At 43.1% G+C, this 26,331-nt stretch overlaps 1 protein-coding gene across 1 annotated transcript in view; it reads left to right on the top strand.

Annotated features, from left to right (window-relative positions):
• Positions 1-26,047, top strand: part of KCNG2 (potassium voltage-gated channel modifier subfamily G member 2) — a 391,592-nt gene extending 365,545 nt beyond the window's left edge. Inside the window, exon 3 of the mRNA XM_069730927.1 lies at positions 20,692-26,047. Coding sequence (XP_069587028.1) covers positions 20,692-21,399 — 708 coding nt within the window. The 3' untranslated portion in view covers positions 21,400-26,047. The remainder of the gene's footprint in view (positions 1-20,691) is intronic.
• Positions 26,048-26,331: the final 284 nt, after the last annotated feature.

Here is a 26,331-nt window from a genome sequence, read left to right as displayed (position 1 = left end):
TGTCTGCAAATTGACATACTGATTTGGCTTTTATCCTAAGTCATATTGCACGACTCTTTAAAGGGTTGATTGTGACTTGTAGGATCGCTGCTTCCAACAGGTGGCGCTATAGAGTTTAAGTCCTCTTTTTCTCTGAAGAGGCAATTTGCATAATTCATGGCTAGAAATTTGTGCCCAAACCAGTCCTGTTCTAAAAAAACGCAGCAGCTCATTGGAATGGATGCGTTTATATCTTCCCTTTTTCTCTTGTCTGCGTTTCCAAATAAATGTATACAGCTGATGAATCTGCAATTTAACATTTTGTAAAAAATGTCCTAGGGTAAAGCTTTTATTTTATTGACACCCCTGCAATTCTGTCAAATAATACTCATTTTCTTCCTGAAAATGATTGCAAACACAAATTATTTGGTATTATTATCTTCATTTAATTTGTCTTAAAAGAAAAAACACAAAAGAGAATGAAGCAAAAAGCAAAACATTAATCATTTCACACAAAACTCCAAAAATGGGCCAGACAAAAGTATTGGCACCCTCAGCCTAGTACTTGGTTGCACAACCTTTAGCCAAAATAGCTGCGACCAACCGCTTCCGGTAACCATCAATGAGTTTCGTACAATGCTCTGCTGGAATTAGACCATTCTTCTTTGGCAAACTGTTCCAGGTCCCTGATATTTGAAGGGTGCCTTCTCCAAACTGCCAATTTTAGATCTCTCCACAGGTGTTCTATGGGATTCAGGTCTGGCCACCTTAGAAGTCTCCAGTGCTTTCTCTCAAACCATTTTATAGTGCTTTTTGAAGTGTGTTTTGGGTCATTGTCCTGCTGGAAGACCCATGACCTCTGAGGGAGACCCAGCTTTCTCACACTGGGCCCTACATTATGCTGCAAAATTTGTTGGTAGTCTTTAGACTTCATAATGCCATGCACACGGTCAAGCAGTCCAGTGCCAGAGGCAGCAAAGCAACCCCAAAACATCAGGGAACCTCTGCCATGTTTGACTGTAGGGACCGTGTTCTTTTCTTTGAATGCCTCTTTTTTTCTCCTGTAAACTCTATGTTGATGCCTTTGCCCAAAAAGCTATACTTTTGTCTCATCTGACCAGAAAACAAGTAAGTTTTGGCAAACTCCAGCCTGGCTTTTTTGTCTCGGGGTAAGAAGTGGGGTCTTCCTGGGTCTCCTACCATACAGTCCCTTTTCATTCAGACGCCGATGGATAGTACGGGTTGACACTGTTGTACCCTCGGACTGCAGGGCAGCTTGAACTTGTTTGGATGTTAGTCGAGGTTCTTTATCCAACATCCGCACAATCTTGCGTTGAAATCTCTTGTCAATTTTTCTTTTTTGTCCACATCTAGGGAGGTTAGCCACAGTGACGTGGGCTGTAAACTTCTTGATGACACTGCGCACGGTAGACACAGGAACATTCAGGTCTTTGGAGATGGACCTGTAGCCTTGAGATTGCTCATGCTTCCTCACAATTTGGTTTCTCAAGTCCTAGACAGTTCTTTGGTCTTCTCCATGCTCAATGTGGTACACACAAGGACACAGGACAGAGGTTGAGTCAACTTTAATCCATGTCAACTGGCTGCAAGTGTGATTTAATTATTGCCAACACCTGTTAGGTGCCACAGGTAAGTTACAGGTGCTGTTAGTTACACAAATTAGAGAAGCATCACATGATTTTTCGAACAGTGCCAATACTTTTGTCCACCCCCTTTTTTATGTTTGGTGTGGAATTATATCCAATTTGGCTTTAGGACAATTCTTTTTGTGTTTTTTTTCATTTAAGACAAATTAAACGAAGATAATAATACCAAATAATTTGTGTTTGCAATCATTTTCAGGAAGAAAATGAGTATTATCTGACAGAATTGCAGGGGTGTCAATTCTTTTGGCCATGACTGTATGTCAGTTGATTTTCATTTTGCTTTGAGACCATCCATATTCTTATTGTTAAATTACAATAACTTTTTATCTTCTAGAATTGTCATCACTACAGGAAGGGTAACGGGTAAACGGGTTGTTAAATCTACTGTTAAAATCAATTGCATTTTCATAGTATCATTACTAAAGTAGAACTAATGGAAGATAACATTACATAACACCACTGTGGTTGTACCAAAGTAACATTTATTTAGGTAGCTAAGTTTCCAAATGTAACTAAAATATACTTAATGTTAAACTGGTTGCATATTATGGCAATTTAAAGCAACTATAAATCAGACACTTAAATTCCTTGTTTGCTTTCTCAGAAAGTTGGCACTGAAATGAATGAACAGATCAATACAATTAGCAGAGGAGGGTGACCAAATGTAACATACTGTATATAAAACCCTTTATTGTGAAAAAAACACAAGGTTTTATTACCTTCTACAAAAGATTATTATTCCTTTAGGTTACAAGACTGAAATTTGAGGCTGCACTACTGCCAGGCTAGTGCAGCCACATAATCTGCCCAAGGTCGGGGTCACACTAGCGTAGAATACGGACGAGTGCTATGCGAGAAAACATTGCATAGCACTCGGACCACTGTTAATCTATGGGGCAGCTCACATCACCGTTTTTTTTCTCGGGCGTATTCAGCGTGCGAGTGAAATCGCAGCATGCTGCGATTGTACGCATATATTGCCTGAGTCTCGCCAATGCAAATCTATGGGTGCAAGAAAAAAATCGGACACCACAGAGACCATCAGTGTGACTTGCAAGAAATACACACATATTTTCCTCATTTGAGCCCATTGAGCCAATAAATTAATTGGGGAAAAGCAGTGAGAAATGTAAAGCCATACGCATGTCATACGGATTCCATACGGATGTCATACGGACACATAGATGCGAGCAAATCGCATCATTGCATTGCAAACGGATTACACACGGATGACCATACGGAGAACATTTGTGTGACTCTCAGCCGAGAAAATTAGACTGATTTTTCATACGTTAAGTGTGACTCCATCCTAACACTTCTGCCCATCTTATGTAACACAGGTTGACACCAGTCCATCAAGTCCAATCTTTCGCCACCAGTTATACTTTAACACTAAATTATTTATAAACCACAATGCTATATGTTGTGAGAAAAGCATCCAACCATTTTGTAAATGCAGCTATAGTAGCTACCAATGCTACCTCTTGAGGTAGGGCATTCCACAGCCTGACACTAAGGGCTCATATTCACCTGTGAGAAACTCAGATGAGTCTTGCATGTTAATACCCGGCACTGCACCCAGCACTCAGATCGGAGCGTGCGGCCGCATAGAAATACATTCATCCGCATGCTCCGCTCCTGAGTGCCGGGTGCAGTGCCGGGTATTGGCGTGCGAGACTCATCCGAGTTTCTCGCAGGTGAGTATGAGCCCTAACTGTAAAGAATCCTTTCCTCTTTAGCTACATCCAATTCAATGTTTGCATTTTAGTATTGATGTGACATCAAAGAAAAAAGGAATTATTGGATGATTCCCACGCTGCTGAAAGTATTGAAAAGTATATTCTGGTAAAAGTTGAAAAATGTGGTGGTTTATTCAACGCGTTTTGAAATAGAGTTACTTCTTCATAATACATGTGGTCATACCTGAAGAAGTAGTAACTCTGTACTTAGAAATCAGTTGAATAAACCACCACATTTTTCACCTTTTAATGGGATATACGTCTCAATACTTTCAGCAGCGCAGAAACCGTCCACTAATTCCTTTTTTCTTTGATATCTGAAAGTCACTTGCTGACCCGAGGATCTGCTTGCAGCTGACGTCTAACATTTACATGCCTTCCTAACAGATTGATCAGGTTAGTTTAATCTGGGCAAAAAGCTTATTGTGTTTTGAGGATAAGACCCTATGTTGTGCTGACATCTATTTTCAGTAAGCCAGGAATCATTGACTGTTATCTATACATTGACTTTTGAGATTTTTGTGTTTCTTTCTGGTTGGTCAAGAAAACACAGACTTTTGTTCGTATAAGCCTGTAATATTAACTTGGAAGTTGACATTTGATGTAACATATTGTGTTGTTATCCTGGATGAGTAGAGATGCAGGATAATTGAACAGATATGTTTGCTGATATGTTGATTACACAGTTTGTTGACTTGGAAAATGGAGGAGGAAAAACTATGAAAATAGATTAAATAATTAAAAAATGCGAATTGATCTCGTCACCATTCTTCCCCTTTACTTCTGGATGATGGCTTGATGGACAGTTGTTAACTATAAATAGAGGATATATGTAATAGAAATGGGTGAACCCGAACAGTAAACTTCGGTGTCTGTACTGAACACCTACAGTTCGGGCACGGACGCTGAGTGTTTGTCATGCTGTCATGTGCATGACAGCTCAGCAAACACCTCTTCTGATCGGCAGTGAAATTATCCCTGCCGGTCAGAGAGCCACAGTTCCCACGCTATCAAAAGACAGCGTGAGCATTCAGCTGTGATCGGAGGTATAAAGTTTACCTCCGGTCACTGGTGTTAGTGGATGCCATGATGCGACCGTCCAGGCTGAAAACCACTGGTGAATGAGCTGCTGCGAGAGCAGCCTTAGTGATCGGTGGTGACGTCATCGAGGTTACCTCCGGTCACTCACGCTGTGTTCCCAGCTTGGCTAAACTGCTGTGACGTCAGTGAGATCCCCGCTAGCACCGTGAGTCACCGTGTCCAGGTGTCCGCCCATCTCTACTCTGTAACAGATACCTCCAGATACAGAGGTACCTTCAGGCATCTAGACAGCCAAGAGATCCATAGATTCCAAGAACCGGAGACTTTTTACAAGACAGCAGCCAAGACATCATGGCTCCATCATGAGGGACACAGATTTGACATTCTACACGATGCCAGCTTAGGGCAATACAACCCCGGCTGAAAGAATACAGATCTGCTCTGCTGACTATCACTGAACCATGGATACATTTGGGCTAGTCAGGATTTGGACCCACCCAGGGTCAGACTGGCGCACAGGTTGGGCCGCAGAGAGAAGGAGGAAAAAGTAGAAAAAAAATTTAGTGATGTGGGCTCTTTAAAACTGCTGGAGGCAGAGGTGCACGCATGCATGCAGTCCTGACCCACCACCTGGCAAACTCAGGTAAGCGCTGGGGCCCTGGGCGAATGGGGGTGGGAGACACACTATGAGGTCAGTGAGTCGGGGGATCCCGGGAAAAAGTGCTGGCACGGGCCCCCTCCCATACTCACCTCTCCTTATTCCCGGCCACTGCAATGTCTTCAGCGCCCTTTGAATCAGCGATGTCTCAGAGCAGAGGGTGTGATAACATCATTACTGCGCACTCAGCCTCTCTGTCCTGCGCATTGCAGAGCTGGGAGAGATGCGGAGTATACTGGACCTGCGGCGGGAACGGGAGAGGTGATTAATTGATTTTATTTTTTTATGTATGCAGCATTACATGGGACCCATAATACTGTATGGAGGAGCATTATATGGGGCCTGTGATGTACCGTATGGAGGAGCATTATATGCGGCCTGTGATATACTGTATGGAGGAGCATTACATGGGGCTCGTGATGTGCTGTATGGAGGAGCATTACGTATAAGCATTAAATGGGGCCCATAATACTGTATGGCGGACTATGTTGTGCCCATAATACTGTATGGAGGACTATGTGTTGCCCATATACTGTATGGTGGACGATGTGGTGCCCATGTACTCTATGGTGGACTATGCGGTGCCCATATATGTATTATACCTGTATTTTTTATCTGTGCATCAGGAATCATGACATGTGTTAAAGGGGCCCACTGAGAATCTTTTGCCCGAGGCCCATGAAACCTGGAGCTGACCATGGCGACGATCCTCATCAAGGTGAATGCCAGCTGCAGCTGTGACAGGACACCCTGCTCTGTGACAGGCCACCCTGCTCTGTGACAGGCCATGCATCTACATCACATAGCAGTTATGTTAAATGACTCCACCAGCCTTTGATAGACTGGTGGTGATTCAATGTTACTGCTATGTGACGTCAGCGTGCGGTCCATCACAGAGCAGAGCACCCTGTCAAAGCTGCATTATAACGACCACACTGAGTATGAAGCCACAAGAGGACACTGGGGAGAGCAAGAAGGTGAGAAGAACTCTCTCCCCCGTGACTTGTCATGGTAGTGGCCATAGGGGCTGGTATATGGGGCTCAGGGAGGGGACATTATTAAAGTGGACGTAGGGGCTAGGATGGGGCCTTGAATAAAGGGGCCCAGGATGGGGACATTATTACTGGAAGGGCCCAGGATGGGGACCTTAAGAAGTGGACAGTGGAGGGGGACATTAAATAAAGGGGCCCAGGATCTGGCACCTTATTAAATACAGCGGTGACATAATTTCTGTATGGATGTCAGGATGAAGAGCATACATTATTGGTTTATGGTGGCACGTGGGGACATAATTACTGTAGGGGCCAATCAGGGGACATTATTACTGCTGTAATTTAATTTACTTGTGAGGATACTGTGTTCCATGAGGGAGAACAAAAGGGAGTCCTGCTTCTGTGCAGGGCGGCACTATGTCTTTTTTTTCTTCATCTGACATAGTGTAGAAGTAGAAGCGATCAGTTATTGATAACTGTGTTATTTTCTGCCAAGATGAGTGCTGGCTGGAAGAAGTGATGGCGGTCTGCACTGGATGAAGATGAAAGACCTCAACTACAGACGTCACTGGTGAGTCACTGTGGTACTTGTACACTTACACTATATACTGTATATTGTGTTCAGAGCTCCTCTGTATGTTGTCACTGGTGATCACTGTATTACCTGTACATTGACACTATATACAGAGCTCCTGTGTATAGTGTCACTGGTGATCACTGTATTACCTGTACACTGACACTATATACAGAGCTCTTGTGTATAATGTCACCACTGGTAATATTAGTGTTATTAGTATTGTGGTTTTAATTAATTTTCAGTGTTGTAGTACTCTCACTATGTGGTGGTAATATGTGATCTAGTCATGATTTGGTGGTATTTCTCTTGTATGTGGTAATATTTGGTCACTATGGGGTCTGGTAATGATGTGACGGTATTAACCACCTGTATGTGGTATTATTCAGTCACTGTGGTGGTAATATGTGGTCTGGTTGTGGTGTGGCAGTATTTGTCTCCTATATGTGGTATTATTTGGTTACTATGTTGTCTGGTCATGGTATGGTGGTATTTGACCCCTGTATGTGATATTATTCGGTCACTATGTGGTGGTAACATGTGATCTTGTCATGATGTGGTGGTATTTGTTCCTTTGTATGTGGTATTATTGGTCTTGGTATAGGGGATTGTGTTGTGTATGGAGGTCACTTGTTCTCTCTGATATCAATAAGGAGACAATTCCTGATTTTCAATAGAAATTAAATACTTGGACGTGTAACCCCTCCTTTTCCTGTTACTATTACACACTAGTAAATATGTACTAGTAAATAATCACCTATTCTAAGGCCATGTTCACACATTCAGTGTTTGTTCAGTATTCTGTCTAAGTATTTGTAATCCAAAACCAGGAGTAGGTGATAAATACAGAAGTGGTGACTTGTCTCTATAAAAAACGTCCTTTGATTCTAAGCCGAAACCAGGAGTGGAACAAATACTGATGTAAAATACTGACCAAATACTGAACGTGTGAACGTGGCCAAAGGATGAGTGATAAGTTATAGATTGGTGGGGGTCAAAACTGCTGGGACCTGTGCCTATCTGCAGAATGTGAACTCTTATTTCCATTAGTATGGAGCAGCATATACGACTCGGCCACTGATCCATTCATTCCCTAAGGGGCTGCAATTGGCTTTTTCTGGAAGCGCCTAAAGAGGGTGAATGGAGCTGCGGTCAAACATCCTATCTGCCGCTCCATTTTAAAATGGGGATAAAAGTGTCCTGCCATGGCTAAAAGTTCCCCATTCTTCTGATCAGTGCAGTTTCCAATGATCGGATGCCACCGATCAATAAGTTATCACCTACCTAACCTGTGGATCAGTGATGACTTGCTATCATCAATCAACCCTTTAGTGCAAACTACCGTAATTGTATATTCCAGTTATTGTGGCGTACAGTAGAGGAGCCACCTGTGTTTTACAGTCGATGCTCCACTATAATGGTGATAACGGCTAACAGATGTTTGCATATAGCTGTAGGGTGGGCCCCAGACACCCCAGTCCGATCCTGGACCCACCAGTCACCTGAGCCCCATGGATACGTTTGTGAAAGCCAGGAATAGGACCCACCGGTCACCTGGCTCCATGGAGATGTTCAGTGAAGCCAGGTTGTAACCCTACAGTCATTTGGACTGTCATCTTCCTAAGCTTGTTGTAACTTCCTCTCTGTGTGAGAGCCACAGGTGGGGTAGTCGGCTCTGGAAGTGCTGAAATAACAACTGCTTGTTACGGCACTTATACTTACCTTTCTGGTGCGCTCCCGACATCCCTCCTTGCTCTCCTCCATCCGAATTCACTGGTGCTCGTCCCTTCAGTGGTCCGCGCATGCGCAGACGTGCTCCTCTCACCGCTGGGCTTCTGGGAGGTTGTGACCTAGTGGCTCCGCCCCCAATATGGTGGTGCCCGTCGGGTACTTCCCTGCGTCTACCCAGGTAAGACGCCTTAGTGTCTATTGTTGTCGCTAGTTTTGGCTTGAGCTTCTTTAGGTTCCTTTGGCTCCCTGTCTCTGTTTTCTCCGCTGTGACTCTGCTTTGGTTCCATATTCATTGTCTCTGCCATCCCTGTCAGTCCTGTGTCTCTGCCAGTCCAGTGTCTCTGCCGTCCCTGCCAGTCCTGTGTCTCTGCCGTCCCTGCCAATTCTGTCTCTGCCATCCCTGCCAGTCCAGTGTCTCTGCCGTCCCTGCCAGTTCTGTGTTTCTGACCGTCCCTGCCAGTCCTGTGTCTCTGCCGTCCCTGCCAATTCTGTGTCTCTGCCATCCCTGCCAGTCCAGTGTCTCTGCCGTCCCTGCCAGTTCTGTGTTTCTGACCGTCCCTGCCAGTCCTGTGTCTCTGCCGTCCCTGCCAATTCTGTGTCTCTGCCATCCCTGCCAGTCCAGTGTCTCTGCCGTCCCTGCCAGTTCTGTGTTTCTGACCGTCCCTGCCAGTCCTGTGTCCCTGCCATCCCTGCCAGTCCTGCGTCTCTGTCGTCCCAGCAAGTTCAGTGTCTCTGCCGCTCCTGCCACCTCTGTGATGTCTGCCGTCCCTGTTGGTCCTGTGCCTCTGCTGTTTCTGTCACCTTTGAGGCCCTGACTTCATCCCGTCTTCTCCTCTTCCTAAGTCTAGTCCTTAGACACCCCTTTGGCTCCGCAGTTGCGGCTTCATCCTCCTTGGGCCTGTTCCAAACACTCCCTGTATAGGGGGTGGCTCTATCTGGTCTGCTCGTCCTCGGAGGCTCTGTAACCGTGACCCAGAGGGTCCACTTCTTGGGTTTCTCTCTTCCGAATCCTAAGGATATGTGCACACGATGCGGATTTGCTGCGGATCCGCAGCGGATTTTTCCGCACAGAAATGCTGCAGAACCGCACTGTGATATACAGGAAAATGTTCTTCAATGGGGAAAAAAAAAGCTGTGCAGAAAAATCAGTGCGGAAGTGCTGCGGATTTCAAAGAAGTACATGTCACTTCTTTTGTGCGGTGTTATGATAAGGTAATTCAGTACCACAATGGACATAGAGGTCAGAGCACATACAGTGACCTGACAATAACCCAAAAACATTGAACGAGCTCTGAGACGTGGGAACTCTGCTGACCGCAATCCCTAATCCTCTCCAACCACACTAGAGGCAGCCGTGGATTGCGCCTAACGCTCCCTATGCAACTCGGCACAGCCTGAGAAACTAGCTAGCCTGAAGATAGAAAATAAGCCTACCTTGCCTCAGAGAAATACCCCAAAGGAAAAGGCAGCCCCCACATATAATGACTGTGAGTTAAGATGAAAAGACAAACGTAGAGATGAAATAGATTTAGCAAAGTGAGGCCCGACTTTCTGAACAGAGCGAGGATAGGAAAGGTAACTTTGCGGTCAACACAAAACCCTACAAAAACCACGCAAAGGGGGCAAAAAGACCCTCTGTACCGAACTAACGGCACGGAGGTACACCCTCTGCGTCCCAGAGCTTCCAGCAAGCAGGAAAAAACAAATAGACAAGCTGGACAGAAAAAAACAGCAAACAAAATAGCAAAGCAGAACTTAGCTATGCAGAGCAGCAGGCCAAAGGAACGATCCAGGAGGAAACAGGTCCAATACTAGAACATTGACTGGAGGCCAGGATCAAAGCACTAGGTGGAGTTAAATAGAGCAGCACCTAACGACTTCACCACATCACCTGAGGAAGGAAACTCAGAAGCCGCAGTACCACTTTCCTCCACCAACGGAAGCTCACAGAGAGAATCAGCCGAAGTACCACTTGTGACCACAGGAGGGAGCTCTGCCACAGAATTCACAACAGTACCCCCCCCTTGAGGAGGGGTCACCGAACCCTCACCAGAGCCCCCAGGACGACCAGGATGAGCATATGAAAGGCACGAACAAGATCGGGAGCATGGACATCAGAGGCAAAGACCCAGGAATTATCTTCCTGAGCATAACCCTTCCACTTAACCAAATACTGGAGTTTCCGTCTTGAAACACGGGAATCCAAAATCTTCTCCACAATATACTCCAATTCCCCCTCCACCAAAACCGGGGCAGGAGGATCAACAGATGGAACCATAGGTGCCATGTATCTCCGCAACAATGACCTATGGAATACGTTATGTATGGAAAAAGAATCTGGAAGGGTCAGACGATAAGACACAGGATTAAGAACCTCAGAAATCCTATACGGACCAATGAAACGAGGTTTAAACTTAGGAGAGGAAACCTTCATAGGAATATGACGAGAAGATAACCAAACCAAATCCCCAACACGAAGTCGGGGACCCACACAGCGTCTGCGATTAGCGAAACGTTGAGCCTTCTCCTGGGACAAGGTCAAATTGTCCACTACATGAGTCCAAATCTGCTGCAACCTGTCCACTACAGTATCCACACCAGGACAGTCCGAAGACTCAACCTGCCCTGAAGAGAAACGAGGATGGAACCCAGAGTTGCAGAAAAACGGCGAAACCAAGGTAGCCGAGCTGGCCCGATTATTAAGGGCGAACTCAGCCAAAGGCAAAAAGGACACCCAGTCATCCTGATCAGCAGAAACAAAGCATCTCAGATATGTTTCCAAGGTCTGATTGGTTCGTTCGGTCTGGCCATTAGTCTGAGGATGGAAAGCCGAGGAAAAAGACAAGTCAATGCCCATCCTACCACAAAAGGCTCGCCAAAACCTCGAAACAAACTGGGAACCTCTGTCAGAAATGATATTCTCTGGAATGCCATGTAAACGAACCACATGCTGGAAGAACAATGGCACCAAATCAGAGGAGGAAGGTAATTTAGACAAGGGTACCAAATGGACCATCTTAGAGAAGCGATCACAGACCACCCAAATGACTGACATCTTTTGAGAGACGGGAAGATCTGAAATAAAATCCATAGAGATATGTGTCCAAGGCCTCTTCGGGACCGGCAAGGGCAAAAGCAACCCACTGGCACGAGAACAGCAGGGCTTAGCCCAAGCACAAATCCCACAGGACTGCACAAAAGAACGCACATCCCGTGACAGAGATGGCCACCAAAAGGATCTAGCCACTAACTCTCTGGTACCAAAGATTCCAGGATGACCAGCCAACACCGAACAATGAACCTCAGAGATCACTTTATTTGTCCACCTATCCGGGACAAACAGTTTCTCCGCTGGACAACGATCAGGTTTATTAGCCTGAAATTTTTGCAGCACCCGCCGCAAATCAGGGGAGATGGCAGACACAATTACTCCTTCCTTGAGGATACCCGCCGGCTCAGATAAACCCGTAGAGTCGGGCACAAAACTCCTAGACAGAGCATCCGCCGTCACATTTTTAGAGCCCGGAAGGTACGAAATCACAAAGTCAAAACGGGCGAAAAACAGCGACCAACGAGCCTGTCTAGGATTCAAATGCTTAGCAGACTCGAGATAAGTCAGGTTCTTATGATCAGTCAATACCACCACGCGATGCTTAGCTCCTTCAAGCCAATGACGCCACTCCTCGAATGCCCACTTCATGGCCAGCAACTCTTGGTTGCCCACATCATAATTCCGCTCAGCAGGCGAAAACTTCCTGGAAAAAAAAGCTCATGGTTTCATCACTGAACAATCAGAACCTCTCTGCGACAAAACAGCCCCTGCTCCAATCTCAGAAGCATCAACCTCGACCTGGAACGGAAGAGAAACATCTGGTTGACACAACACAGGGGCAGAAGAAAAACGACGCTTCAACTCTTGAAAAGCTTCCACAGCAGCAGAAGACCAATTGACCAAATCAGCACCCTTCTTGGTCAAATCGGTCAATGGTTTGGCAATACTAGAAAAATTGCAGATGAAGCGACGATAAAAATTAGCAAAGCCCAGGAACTTTTGCAGACTTTTCAGAGATGTCGGCTGAGTCCAATCATGGATGGCTTGGACCTTAACAGGATCCATCTCGATAGTAGAAGGGGAAAAGATGAACCCCAAAAATGAAACCTTCTGCCCACCAAAGAGACACTTTGATCCCTTCACAAACAAAGAATTAGCACGCAGGACCTGAAAAACCGTTCTGACCTGTTTCACATGAGACTCCCAATCATCCGAGAAGATCAAAATGTCATCCAAGTACACAATCAGGAATTTATCCAGTGTGATGCAGTGACCCCTGTAACAGGTAGGGGGCGCTGCATGGTCTCCCCAGTATGCGCACGGAGGAGTATTGAGGCCGTGCGTGGCAATTGTGTGCATGGATGTGATGGTGAGACAGTGTCTGGAATTGTGGTTAATGGGAGGTATGTGTCACAGGGATGGATGCTCCCTGCGATGCAACCCGGAGTATCTTGTCTTTAGAGCGCGTGAGCACTGAAGATGTCATTTAGTGCACCTGGGTCCGGGTTGCGGGTAGCTATGAGAGATGGGAGGGTCTGGCTACCCACATACCTCACTCTGAGTGGGGGTGCTCACTGTATCTTTTTCCCTGCAGGTGTTTGAGGACCTGCAGTGATGTCATGATCATGTGACCAGTGCATGTGATGTTACCTCACCTGTGGGTGTGGTTAGAGGCTACCTAAAGGAGGTGTGTTAGCACATGGTAGTGAGTGTTTGGGAGTCTGCAAGTCTGGGCAGACTTCCATGTGTCCTGGCTGGACACTGCAGAGGGGCCCTGTGTATGAGTGACCTGTGGAAGCCTGTGTTGCTTCCTGGAAAGCACATGCTAGCGTGGGAGGTCCTGGGAGTAGGACTGGATCCCTGAGCAGCGCAGCGGAACTTGGGGAAGCTACAGTCCTCGGTGGGTCTGGACTGACTGAGATATGCCGCAAAGGCAAGTTGGTGATCCCCGTTTGGCAGCTTCTCCAGAGGAGTGGAACTTGGGGAAGCTACAGTCCTCGGTGGGTCTGGACTGACTGAGATATGCCGCAAAGGCAAGTTGGTGATCCCCGTTTGGCAGCTTCTCCAGAGGAGTGGAACTTGGGGAAGCTACAGTCCTCGGTGGGTCTGGACTGACTGAGATATGCCGCAAAGGCAAGTTGGTGATCCCCGTTTGGCAGCTTCTCCAGAGGAGTGGAACTTGGGGAAGCTACAGTCCTCGGTGGGTCTGGACTGACTGAGATATGCCGCAAAGGCAAGTTGGTGATCCCCGTTTGGCAGCTTCTCCAGAGGAGTGGAACTTGGGGAAGCTACAGTCCTCGGTGGGTCTGGACTGACTGAGATATGCCGCAAAGGCAAGTTGGTGATCCCCGTTTGGCAGCTTCTCCAGAAGAGTGGAACTTGGGGAAGCTACAGTCCTCGGTGGGTCTGGACTGACTGAGATATGCCGCAAAGGCAAGTTGGTGATCCCCGTTTGGCAGCTTCTCCAGAGGAGTGGAACTTGGGGAAGCTACAGTCCTTGGTGGGTCTGGACTGACTGAGATATGCCGCAAAGGCAAGTTGGTGATCCCCGTTTGGCAGCTTTTCCAGAAGAGTGGAACTTGGGGAAGCTACAGTCCTCGGTGGGTCTGGACTGACTGAGATATGCCGCAAAGGCAAGTTGGTGATCCCCGTTTGGCAGCTTCTCCAGAAGAGTGAGGACTGACAAGGAGTCAGCAGGTGGAGCAGGAGCTCCCAGAAGGTACCATTGATTGTTGGTGCTTCATATGTTAAATGAACTGTGTGGTAACCCACGGCAACTGGTCAGGAGGACCATCGTGTTTAGTTGCTGCAACCTGTGTGATATGAACTGAGTGGTAACCCACGGCAACTGGTCAGGAGGACCAGCGTGTTTAGTTACCACAGACTAAGGTTCTGAGACTTAATGAGAAGATAATGTGTTAACGAATGGACTACATGTAAGACAGTTATATGCAACTTGGCTTACGATGCGGTTTATGCTGTACAAAATAAACTGTATGGACTGTTTTGTTTGAAAAAATCGTGCCCGAGTACGTCAATCCCGTGCCAAGCGAGTAATCCCCTACCCGTTAGTAACAGCAATCTTACACCAGGTACTCTCGGAAGATGTCATGCATAAAGGACTGAAACACTGATGGAGCATTGGCAAGTCCGAATGGCATTACTAGGTACTCAAAATGGCCCTCGGGCGTATTAAATGCAGTTTTCCATTCATCGCCTTGCTTTATACGCACAAGATTATACGCACCACGAAGATCTATCTTGGTGAACCAACTAGCCCCCTTAATCCGAGCAAACAAATCAGATAACAACGGCAAGGGGTACTGAAATTTAACCGTGATCTTATTTAGAAGGCGGTAATCTATACAAGGTCTCAACGAACCATCCTTCTTGGCTACAAAAAAGAACCCTGCTCCTAATGGCGACGATGACGGGCGAATATGCCCCTTCTCCAAGGACTCCTTCACATAACTCCGCATAGCGGCGTGCTCAGGCACAGATAAATTAAACAGTCGACCTTTTGGGAATTTACTACCAGGAATCAAATCGATAGCATAATCACAATCCCTATGCGGAGGTAGGGTATCGGACTTGGGCTCATCAAATACATCCCGGTAATCAGACAAGAATTCTGGAACCTCAGAAGGGGTGGATGACGAAATAGTCAGAAATGGGACATCACCATGTACCCCCTGACAACCCCAGCTGGACACAGACATGGATTTCCAATCTAATACTGGATTATGAACTTGTAGCCATGGCAACCCCAACACGACCACATCATGCAGATTATGCAACACCAGAAAGCGAATAACCTCCTGATGTGCAGGAGCCATGCACATGGTCAGCTGGGTCCAGTACTGAGGCTTATTCTTGGCCAAAGGCGTAGCATCAATTCCTCTCAATGGAATAGGACACTGCAAGGGCTCCAAGAAAAACCCACAATGCCTAGCATACTCCAAGTCCATCAAATTCAGGGCAGCGCCTGAATCCACAAATGCCATGACAGAATACGATGACAAAGAGCAGATCAAGGTAACGGACAGAAGAAATTTTGACTGTACCGTACCAATGGTGGCAGACCTAGCGAACCGCTTAGTGCGCTTAGGACAATCAGAGATAGCATGAGTGGAATCACCACAGTAGAAACACAGCCCATTCAGACGTCTGTGTTCTTGCCGTTCAACTCTGGTCAAAGTCCTATCGCACTGCATAGGCTCAGGTTTAAGCTCAGGTAATACCGCCAAATGGTGCACAGATTTACGCTCACGCAAGCGTCGACCGATCTGAATGGCCAAAGACATAGACTCATTCAGACCAGCAGGCATAGGAAATCCCACCATGACATCTTTAAGGGCTTCAGAGAGACCCTTTCTGAAAATAGCTGTGAGCGCACCTTCATTCCATTGAGTGAGTACGGACCACTTTCTAAATTTCTGACAATATACCTCTATCTCATCCTGACCCTGACACAGAGCCAGCAAATTTTTCTCTGCCTGATCCACTGAATTAGGTTCATCGTACAGCAATCCGAGAGCCAGGAAAAACGCATCGATATTACTTAATGCAGGATCTCCTGATGCAAGAGAAAATGCCCAGTCCTGAGGGTCGCCACGTAAAAAAGAAATAATGATCCTAACTTGTTGATCTGGGTCACCAGAGGAGCGAGGTTTCAAAGCTAGAAATAGTTTACAATTATTTTTGAAACTCAGAAATTTAGTTCTATCTCCAAAAAACAAATCAGGAATAGGAATTCTCGGTTCTAACATAGAATTCTGAACCACAAAGTCTTGAATATTTTGTACTCTTGCCGTGAGCTGATCCACACATGAAGACAGACCTTTAATGTCCATCGCTACACCTGTGTCCTGAACCACCCAAATGTCTAGGGGAAAAAAAAGGCAAAACACAGTGCAGAAGAAAAAAAATGGTCTCAGAACTTCTTTTTTCCCTCTATTGAGAATCATTAGTACTTTGGGCCTCCAGTACTGTTATGATAAGGTAATTCAGTACCACAATGGACATAGAGGTCAGAGCACATACAGTGACCTGACAATAACCCAAAAACATTGAACGAGCTCTGAGACGTGGGAACTCTGCTGACCGCAATCCCTAATCCTCTCCAACCACACTAGAGGCAGCCGTGGATTGCGCCTAACGCTCCCTATGCAACTTGGCACAGCCTGAGAAACTATCTAGCCTGAAGATAGAAAATAAGCCTACCTTGCCTCAGAGAAATACCCCAAAGGAAAAGGCAGCCCCCACATATAATGACTGTGAGTTAAGATGAAAAGACAAACGTAGAGATGAAATAGATTTAGCAAAGTGAGGCCCGACTTTCTGAACAGAGCGAGGATAGGAAAGGTAACTTTGCGGTCAACACAAAACCCTACAAAAACCACGCAAAGGGGGCAAAAAGACACTCCGTACCGAACTAACGGCACGGAGGTACACCCTCTGCGTCCCAGAGCTTCCAGCAAGCAGGAAAAAACAAATAGACAAGCTGGACAGAAAAAAACAGCAAACAAAATAGCAAAGCAGAACTTAGCTATGCAGAGCAGCAGGCCACAGGAACGATCCAGGAGGAAACAGGTCCAATACTAGAACATTGACTGGAGGCCAGGATCAAAGCACTAGGTGGAGTTAAATAGAGCAGCACCTAACGACTTCACCACATCACCTGAGGAAGGAAACTCAGAAGCCGCAGTACCACTTTCCTCCACCAACGGAAGCTCACAGAGAGAATCAGCCGAAGTACCACTTGTGACCACAGGAGGGAGCTCTGCCACAGAATTCACAACAGTGCGGATCTGCAGCGTTTCTGCACCCCTCCATATTAAAATTCCGCAGTGGCAAAAACCCCTGAAAATACGCACAAAATCCGCATCAATTCCGCAGAAAATCCGCGGCTGCGGATTCTGCCAGGAGATGCGGATTTTGTGCAGAAAATTCTGCACCTTTTTCCTACGTGTGCACATACCCTAATACTGCTCTTATCCTAGCGAGTCAGCAGAAGGGTGAGACTCTATAATTAGCACCATCTTGGGTACTGTGCTGTAACTGTTCTACATGTTATTTGCCTATTTTGTGGTTTAGTAAAGTATTGCCACATTGTTTTACCCTCACAATGTGTTGTCAAAGTAGTATCACACCCACAGTGAAAGGAGAGCGGGCGTTCAGTGGGATGATCTCTGTTCCATGCAGTTTCAGGTATCCGACTAGGGTGCCCGCTAACCCCCATATCTCCACATTTGGCAATTAGTGTGTATGTATATAGACATTGGACTTAATGTTGATTTAGAGTCACACAATGAAAAGGCTTTGTCATGAGAACCTATGAATATCTATTGAAAATCATTCTCACATTTATACAAGAGAAATCCCTTTAATGTATTACATCTGGTACATCCAAATCACAAATTCCTACTACTTGGGCATCTGACTTTATGCCACAAGTGAGGCATTGAACCCGATTAGAATTTGTCCAGTTGCATTGTAAATATAAAGAGAAGCTAATCTGAAATTTCCAAGATCCTGAGATTTCTGGTATTCATGGCCTTTTATTCAGTTTTTACAAAATATATACTCATGATAATATTGTATGTCTGTTTTATACTGGTATTGCTGCAGGATGGAGGTTAGGCTATGTATATATTTCTGCACCTAGTGGGATAAAGTTTAGTACAAGACCTTTGAGCTGAAAATGCAAAGATGCTACACACATCATATCAATGTATTCTGCTCATCAAGTCACTGACAGGATGACAGATCACTCCGTTTGTTTCACTATATACCTATCAGCTAGAAAAGCAGTGCTGGTATACTGCCCCAACAGGGGTGTATATTATACATGGTGTCTATCAGCGACTTTTCCATGTGACCTTCTCTGTCTCACAGATTTTCATCAGCCTGAAGATTCACCTGAGTTTTCTAAACTTGGAACTGTTAGGTCACATACAAACCTGACGTGTGACATTTTTGGTTCTGGATGCAGTACTCTAACTCAAAGTGTATGATGAATAAAGTTGACATTTTCAGGACACAGAAAAAAAAAATTGCAAGGCCACCATTTTTATTTGGACTTATTACATAAAAACGTTGCTGCAGAGTTTTCATCAAGACGCTAGTTGGTCTATTATATAACAAATAAGAAGCTATCAAATTGAAATCAAATTTAGCATGGATTTAGGACTTCTTTTCCTGGCCAAATAATTCGGTCATATTGCTGAAACTGAAATTAAAGAGAAAAAAGGGTTTGGCACTAATAGTATTATGGGACTTATAAGCAGCAGGGACATTGAGGGAGTATAATACTAAGTCATTCCATCCAGAACGTATGTCATCTTCAATGGGGCACGCCGGATGTTTACAAGGCATCAGCGAAATCATTTAATTATCTACTTTTGCTTGTCATTAGCCAACGACTTTCCTTTCTTGCTTTTATGTTTGTTTTCTTGAACATTAAAGATTTCTGCACCGTAATGTTTTAGCGATGTTGGTAAAACACAAATTTATTGTTTATAATTGATTATTTAATATTAATTTTTATAAATTATTGAGCTGATCCCAGATGGCATCCACCAGGGACAGATGTTGGATCTGAATCAGCCATAGGTACCATGACCCGTACGTGGTGGTCTTTTCGTTGAATTATTAAATTATGAGATGCCAATTTTTAACCACTTTAATTAACTTTGATTCAACTCTCCGTAACACACCTGAAGCAGCGTACGGCCGGTTTCACACTTGCTAGTGCAATGCGAGAAACTCGCACGAGTTTCTTGTATTAATACCCGGCATTGCCACCGGCACTCGGGACCAGAGTGTGTGGCTGCATAGAAATGCATGCAGCTGAATGCTCCGATCCCGAGTGCCGGGTATTGATAAGTTTCTCGCATTGCACTCGCAAGTGTGACCCCGGGCTTACTCTCAGTACGTCCAAACTCAAGCTCATCCATCAAAAAAAAGGTTTATTTAGAATATTTTATCAGCAAAAACTCATTCCTTGACATTGGAGGTCACCTGTTCCTCCTCTCAGGTTAGAGTGGATTGAATCCATGGATTTCTTAATCCGTGTGGAGGAATTAGTGGTCTCAGATAGCTGGCTCCAGTCAGAATCTTATAAATATATGAGGTCTCGGTTACTTTGGAATTTCTTCAGAAGAAACTACTCCTTACTGAGATCAAGACCAATAACTTACCTTCCATGTATGCAAAACCGTTGTGTTTCCCACCTCTCTCTTCCCCAATTCCTAGTGTTTCTTGTCGTTTGTGATTTACGATATACCTTATAATGCATCATATAGTGTTGTGAAATAATATGCTTTACTCATTAGGTATATGACGTAAGGTATACTTATATTCCACTTGTTTCCTTTCACTGAACATTTTGACACATTAAGTTGGAAATTGTTAAAATTTCGTATTAATAAAAACTAATTGAACCATTGAGCTGGATTTCCCTGAATGCAGAAGGCTGCTATAAAGCTGCACACTTCAATGACTTCTAAAAGAAGCAACTACTTAAAAATGCAGGATCTAAACACTAAAAAATGAAAAGTGTACACAAATGTCAGCGAGCAATTGGAAAAATGAGATACGAAGACGCAAACATAGCATTGCGTAACTTGTAAAGAGTAACCGTTGATTATTTTTCTCATAGATTACTAGTACATGCGAAAATAATAATAGAAATCTGCTTCTTTCTTCTCAAACTTATCATTCCTTCTCAAAATTCTCAGATCATGGGTAAATCTGATTTCAGTGGATACAGAACATTACTACACTAGGAGATGACAGTTGGTTCTCATAAAGCTCTATGGAGACCTGTACCTGCCATTTCAGGACAACTTGCAGCAGAATGGGTTTTTTCACTCCTCTCACCTCCCATCATAGAATTTTAAAAGCACCCACTGTCATTTGCTATCTCAATAATGGGAAATTCTACCTTCTCTAAATATAGATTTCACTCATAAATTGAAATAAAAAAATTAATCCAAGTGGAGAAAAAAACATATTTGTCTGATAAGATATATCCCAAAGTTTCTTATTTTCATGTGTACTACTGAGTTATGAAATAAAATGAAAACGTTTTATACATGGGATTACATTTACATAAAAATTGCCAGAAAACTTGTGAAATGGAAATGATTTAATATATTCTTTTATAGTTGTAGTAATGCAAAGAATGTATTTTGTGAGGCACTTAAAAAGTAAAACATTAGTGTTTCTAACCTTATGTCCATTTTTCTTTTTCAGGGAGAATGTTCACAGAAGTGCTATAATATTTTTGTACTAGAGACAGTTTGCGTTGCCTGGTTCTCCCTTGAATTCATCCTACGCTTTATCCAGGCTGAGAGCAAATGTGTTTTCTTAAGAACGCCACTCAACATTATCGACATGATGGCCATCTTGCCTTACTACATAACTCTGATAGTGGATTCACTTTCTAGTGAAAAAACTGGGGGAACTGGAAACAACTACTTGGAAAAGGTGGGCCTAGTTCTCCGCGTGCTTCGAGCCTTGCGCATCTTGTATGTGATGAGGCTAGCCAGACATTCCCTGGGATTGCAGACATTGGGCCTTACAGTAAGAAGATGTACAAGAGAATTTGGACTTCTTTTACTTTTTCTGTGTGTTGCCATGGCCTTGTTTTCTCCACTAGTTTATTTGGCAGAGAATGAACTTGGCGCCAAACAAGAGTTTACCAGCATCCCCGGTAGTTACTGGTGGGCGGTTATTTCAATGACAACTGTAGGCTATGGTGACATGGTGCCACGAAGCATCCCAGGACAAGTCGTGGCCTTGAGCAGCATACTAAGTGGAATATTACTTATGGCATTTCCTGTCACCTCTATATTTCACACATTTTCTCGTTCTTATACTGAGCTGAAGGAACAACAGCAAAGGGCAAGCAGGCAGCTACACAGACTAGAAGAAAGAGAGCAGTGCCCTGGTGTGGATTAGGACACCTTACACATCATTTATTATCTTCTGGTCAGTAGGGGTGGATAAACCAGTATTGGTGACTGAACTGCTTTAAGAATTAATATACACTTGGAGGTAATAAAAAAGGAAACTGTCAGATGCAGAACAAAATGAAGGCAAATTAATGATTCCTGGTTGTTCTTTTTTGCTGGTAGGTTTTGAGATTTCGTATTGTTTAAATTTTAGGTACAGATTGGGCTATTGTATTAATAAAACCATTATCCTTAGCTGTATTGGATACTAGTGTGAAACCCACAATTACCGTATATTTCATGAGTACAATTATGTAAGAAAATATTTACGTATTCTAATTAATTTAATATTTCATTTTAATCTGTAAAAGCTATTTTTGTTTTAAAAGCTTTAAGGTCAAATTAAATCATAATTAATTTATTTGTATGGCAATATTCTGTAAATGAGTTTATATTTTCACTGGCCACAAAAATGTTCTTATTATATTTAAGAAAATTCAGTCCTAGAATAACTAACATTTCTAAAAGAATAGATTGTTGGTAAGTTGGCTATTTCTGAAAACAAGCTTGCTGATGGTTTCCACTGTCGATCAGCAGGATTCTGAATACAGTTTGCGGATACAGCAGGCAAAATAAGTATTGAACACTTCACCAATTTTCTAAGTAAATATATTTCTAAAGGTGCTATAGGCATGAAATTCTCACCAGAAGTCAGTAACAACCCATCCAATCACAGGCAAATAAATCAAACCATAGATGTCCATAAATTAAGTTATGTGTGATAATGAGAAATGGCACAGGGAAAAAGTATTGAACATGCTTAATGACATTCTCCTGTATGCATTGCTCAGGTGTGATTTTGGCCCATTCTTCCACACAAACACTCTTCAAATCCTAAAGGTCCCGTGGGTTCTTTCTATGAACTCTGAGTTTTAGTTCCTCCCATAAATTTAATATTGGATTCAGGTCAGGTGATTGGCTGCTTTTATTTTCTTTCTATGAAACTGACAGTTTATTTGGGTCTGTGTTAGGGATCATTGTCTTGCTGAAATGTCTACCTTTGTTTCATCTTCATCATTCTGGTAGATGGCAGCATATTTTTATCAAGAATGTCTCCCTAAAATATGTCCATTCATCCTTCCTTCTACTATAAGTTTCCCAGTGCTGTATGCTGAAAAACAGCCCAACATCATGATGCTCCCATCTCCAAACTTCGTTCGTGGGTGGTATGGTGTTTTGGGGCGACATGTAGTGCATTTTGGCCTCCAAACATGGTGTGTGTTATGGCATCCAAAAAGTTCAATTTTGGTCTCATCTGACCAGGCTATATTCTCCCAGTATTTAACAGGCTTGTCTAAATGTTATTATGTAAACTTTAAACATGCTTGCTTTTTGATCAGCAATGGAGTCTTGCATGGTAAGTGTGCATACAGGCCATGGAGGTTGAGTGCAATTGTACCTGCTGATTCAAGGTCTTCCTGTAGTCTTCACAGGTGGTCCTTGGCTCTTGGACAGTTCTTCTGATAATTCGTTTTCACTCATCTGTAAAAATCTTGTGGGGGCCAGTTTATTGTGAAATGATGTTCTTTCCATTTCTGGACTATGGCTCTAACAGTGCACAGTGGAACCTTCAGTAATTTAGAAATTCTTTGGTAACCAATGCCAACAATATCTTTTGCAGCAGTAAGGTTGCGAAGGCCTTGAGACGGCTCACTGGTTTTACCCATCATGAGATGCTTCTTGTGTTGCACCTCGGTAATGAGACACCTTTTTATAGGTTGAACCACCTGATATTATTTTTCACTAAGTGGCAAGATTGCTTTCTAATTACTGATAGATTTCAGCTGGTGTCATTACTTTCCATGGCTTTTTGAACTTCTCTTTCTTCATTTGTTCAATACTTCTTCCCTGTGACATTTCTCATTATTACACATAACTTCATTTCTGGACATCTATGGTTTGATTTCTTTGCTTGTGTGTATTGGACATTTGATGACATTACTGACATTTGATGAGAATTTCATATCAATAGCACCTTTAAAAATATATTTACTTAGAAAATTGGAGCGGTTTTCAATACTTATTTCACCCACTGTATGTACCATATGTGGTTACATTGCAAGTCACTAAAGTGGTGGAAATATTCTCATGTTGCAGTTTAGTTAGAGCAAATTATCTGAATGTGGTTGCTTTTGCAGCATGTGCATGGATGTCTGCAAACCTTAGTCATGCCCAAGAATTTGACAGTTGCAGAAGTTTGTGCAACGAATTTGTCATGTGTGAACATATATCTTAACTAATGATTTCTTCAACTTGAAAAAAAACATGATCACTATTATACTTTTTGTAAGATAATAAACATATGAATCAACTGCATGTCCAAAACGTGGTGTGAACAGAGCAAACACACATGGACAAAATTGTTGGTGTCCTTCAGTTAAATTAAGAAAATCCCACAATGTTTACAGAAATATTTTGAAACTGACAAAAGTAATTTTCAGTTAAAATTTTCTCAATATCACCTAATGAAAATTAGATACTGCTTTTGAATTGGGGTTCAACAAAAAAATGGAAAAAAAAACTAATAAAAATTACCAGTACAAAAATGATGGTAACCTTGACTTAATAATTTGTTGGACAACTTTTGAGGCAAACACTGCAAACAAACAATGTCTGTAGCGCTCAATGAGTCTTCTGCACCTGTCCTCATGTATTTTTGCCCACTTTTCGAGAAAACAGCTCCAGCTATTTCTGGTGTGAAGAGTGCCTTAAGGCTACAGACTTCAGGTTTCAGATCCTTCCGAGATATTCAGTAGGTTTTAGATCAGGGCTCAAAGAAGCCACTTTAGAATAGTCCAATGCTTTGATCTTGGCAATTCTTAGATGTTTTTTAGCTGTGTTTTGGGTCATTTTCCTGTTGGAGAACTTATGACGTGCAACTCAGACCAAGCTTTCTGACACTGGGCAGTAGTAGGTAGTCTAACTGATGTACACATTTACAAATACGTGATGCTAATTATCAACATCTGATTTCCATTAGTTGATATTCAATAAGTTTAAATTGAAAATTTTCAAATTATTTTAGTGGCCATTGAAGGTTTTTCTTGTTTGAACAGAAGGGGACAAACAATTTTATCCATGTGTGTTAGAGGACCAATAATCCTTAATTTTGGCACTAGATATATGCTATGCAGATATATTCATTGGAAAGTGCACTGTGCCAATGGTTGCTACTAAAAAAAAAGCCTTTCAAATAAATCAGTAAATATTTGGTTTATTTTGTTGTGCAAAGGTAAAAGCTAAGCTGCAATGCATTCTAAATTGCATGTACAGTAATCCATGACTGGAATTACAGCCCACAACCTTTAGGGACTACCTGTCACCTCCTCAAATGTCTGTTTCCGTAATTATTTGCATTTCTTATAACAATTCTGAAGAATCTTTCCTTATTATTATGCCTTGTGACATTCCTCCAGAATATTTAGAATAAATTGACTACCAATTGCTTCAATTAAACTTTTCAAAAATGGGCATGTCCAACCCTGTCTTAAGGGCGCAGTCAGCAGACCATATAAATCGGATCACAGTGCTCAGACTGGAAATATGTAAAGCTTTCATGATCGGGTCAGAAGAGCTGCCGGTCAGTCCGTGCATTGCCGTCCGATCTCGCTCTGATTTATACCACTGACTGTTCCCCTAAGGCTGGTTTCAGTTATGTGTTTTTCACGGTCCAAGTACTGACCGTGATGCATGGACTGCATTGTAGAGCTGAACGCAACAGCCTCTGAAGCATAAAGGCATAAGCAAGTCCATGTGTCAGGGTCCCTACTATACAGTGTGAAACTCTTAAAGGAGTTAGTCACCCTTTAGGGACATTTCTTTTAGCTTTTACTTGTATTTGGAGCTAAAATAATTTTTGCAATTGGGTTTCTTTCAAATTCTGAAACATTTTGCTTTTACAGGCTTTGTTTCGCTGCACATTCAACTTTAGCACAAGAAAAGACAGTTAAAAAAGTAGCAAACTTTTCTGTTAGACTGTCAGAACCAACTCTGTGATTCTCAGGTATAGAGTTCAGCCACTTTGTCTTCTTACAGCAGCCATTCTGTCCATATAACGGTTGCTGGTGGAGGAGCATGTGACCAGACCTGTCCGTCAGCCTCCTCCATTTGTAAAATACCTCACATCGGAAAGCTGCTTTTCAATTGGAGAAGGCTGATCTCATGATCCAAAACCTTTTTAACAGGAAAATATTTTTTTAGCAGAGGCCATATGAATTTAAGTAGAAAAAAAGTCTCCAAAAGTGTTTAAGCCCTTTAACTCTGGAAGCACTGAATGACACAGACCATCTGGTAGCACCCAGAATTATGAGAAAAGATGCTCCAGAATCATTATTGTATGACGAAGACAAGTATTTATTGAATAGATACATCAGAAGATATTACAGATGATCTTTAACCTTTGGTTATTTTGCCCTTTTGTTTTTCATTGCATTTTTTTCGCAGCTGAATCATACAAAAAATGTCTAATTATATAATATACATTCTTTCGTCAATTGTTGAAGACAGACTTTGTTTTTCATGTATGAAATAGAGCATTTAAAATGATAACATAATGGTCAGCCTCTTTATTAAAAAAAGACCTGCTTCGTACCTTGCCTTATGGTGTCACTTTGGTTTGTTTTTTCAAACATGTCCTTTTTCCTCTCCCAATATGTCTGTTTTAGTAAATACTTGCATTCACCATGAAATATGGTAATCTATGAATAAATTGACAATTGTACATCAGTCTGGTCTTTATTTGATCTTGGAACAGTAGCAGCGGAATCACGCCAGACTATTTAGCCCAACAGTGCTTAAAAGTTTACAAAGTAAGAAAACTGCAGTGGCAACTAAACCTTATTCCAATGGGAAAGGTTTCCTGAGCTGTTAGATCTTCTGA

Source organism: Ranitomeya imitator, chromosome 6 (genome assembly GCF_032444005.1).
Source record: "Ranitomeya imitator isolate aRanImi1 chromosome 6, aRanImi1.pri, whole genome shotgun sequence".
NCBI classification, from domain to species: domain Eukaryota; kingdom Metazoa; phylum Chordata; class Amphibia; order Anura; family Dendrobatidae; genus Ranitomeya; species Ranitomeya imitator.
This window is presented reverse-complemented; position numbering and strand designations above follow the sequence as displayed.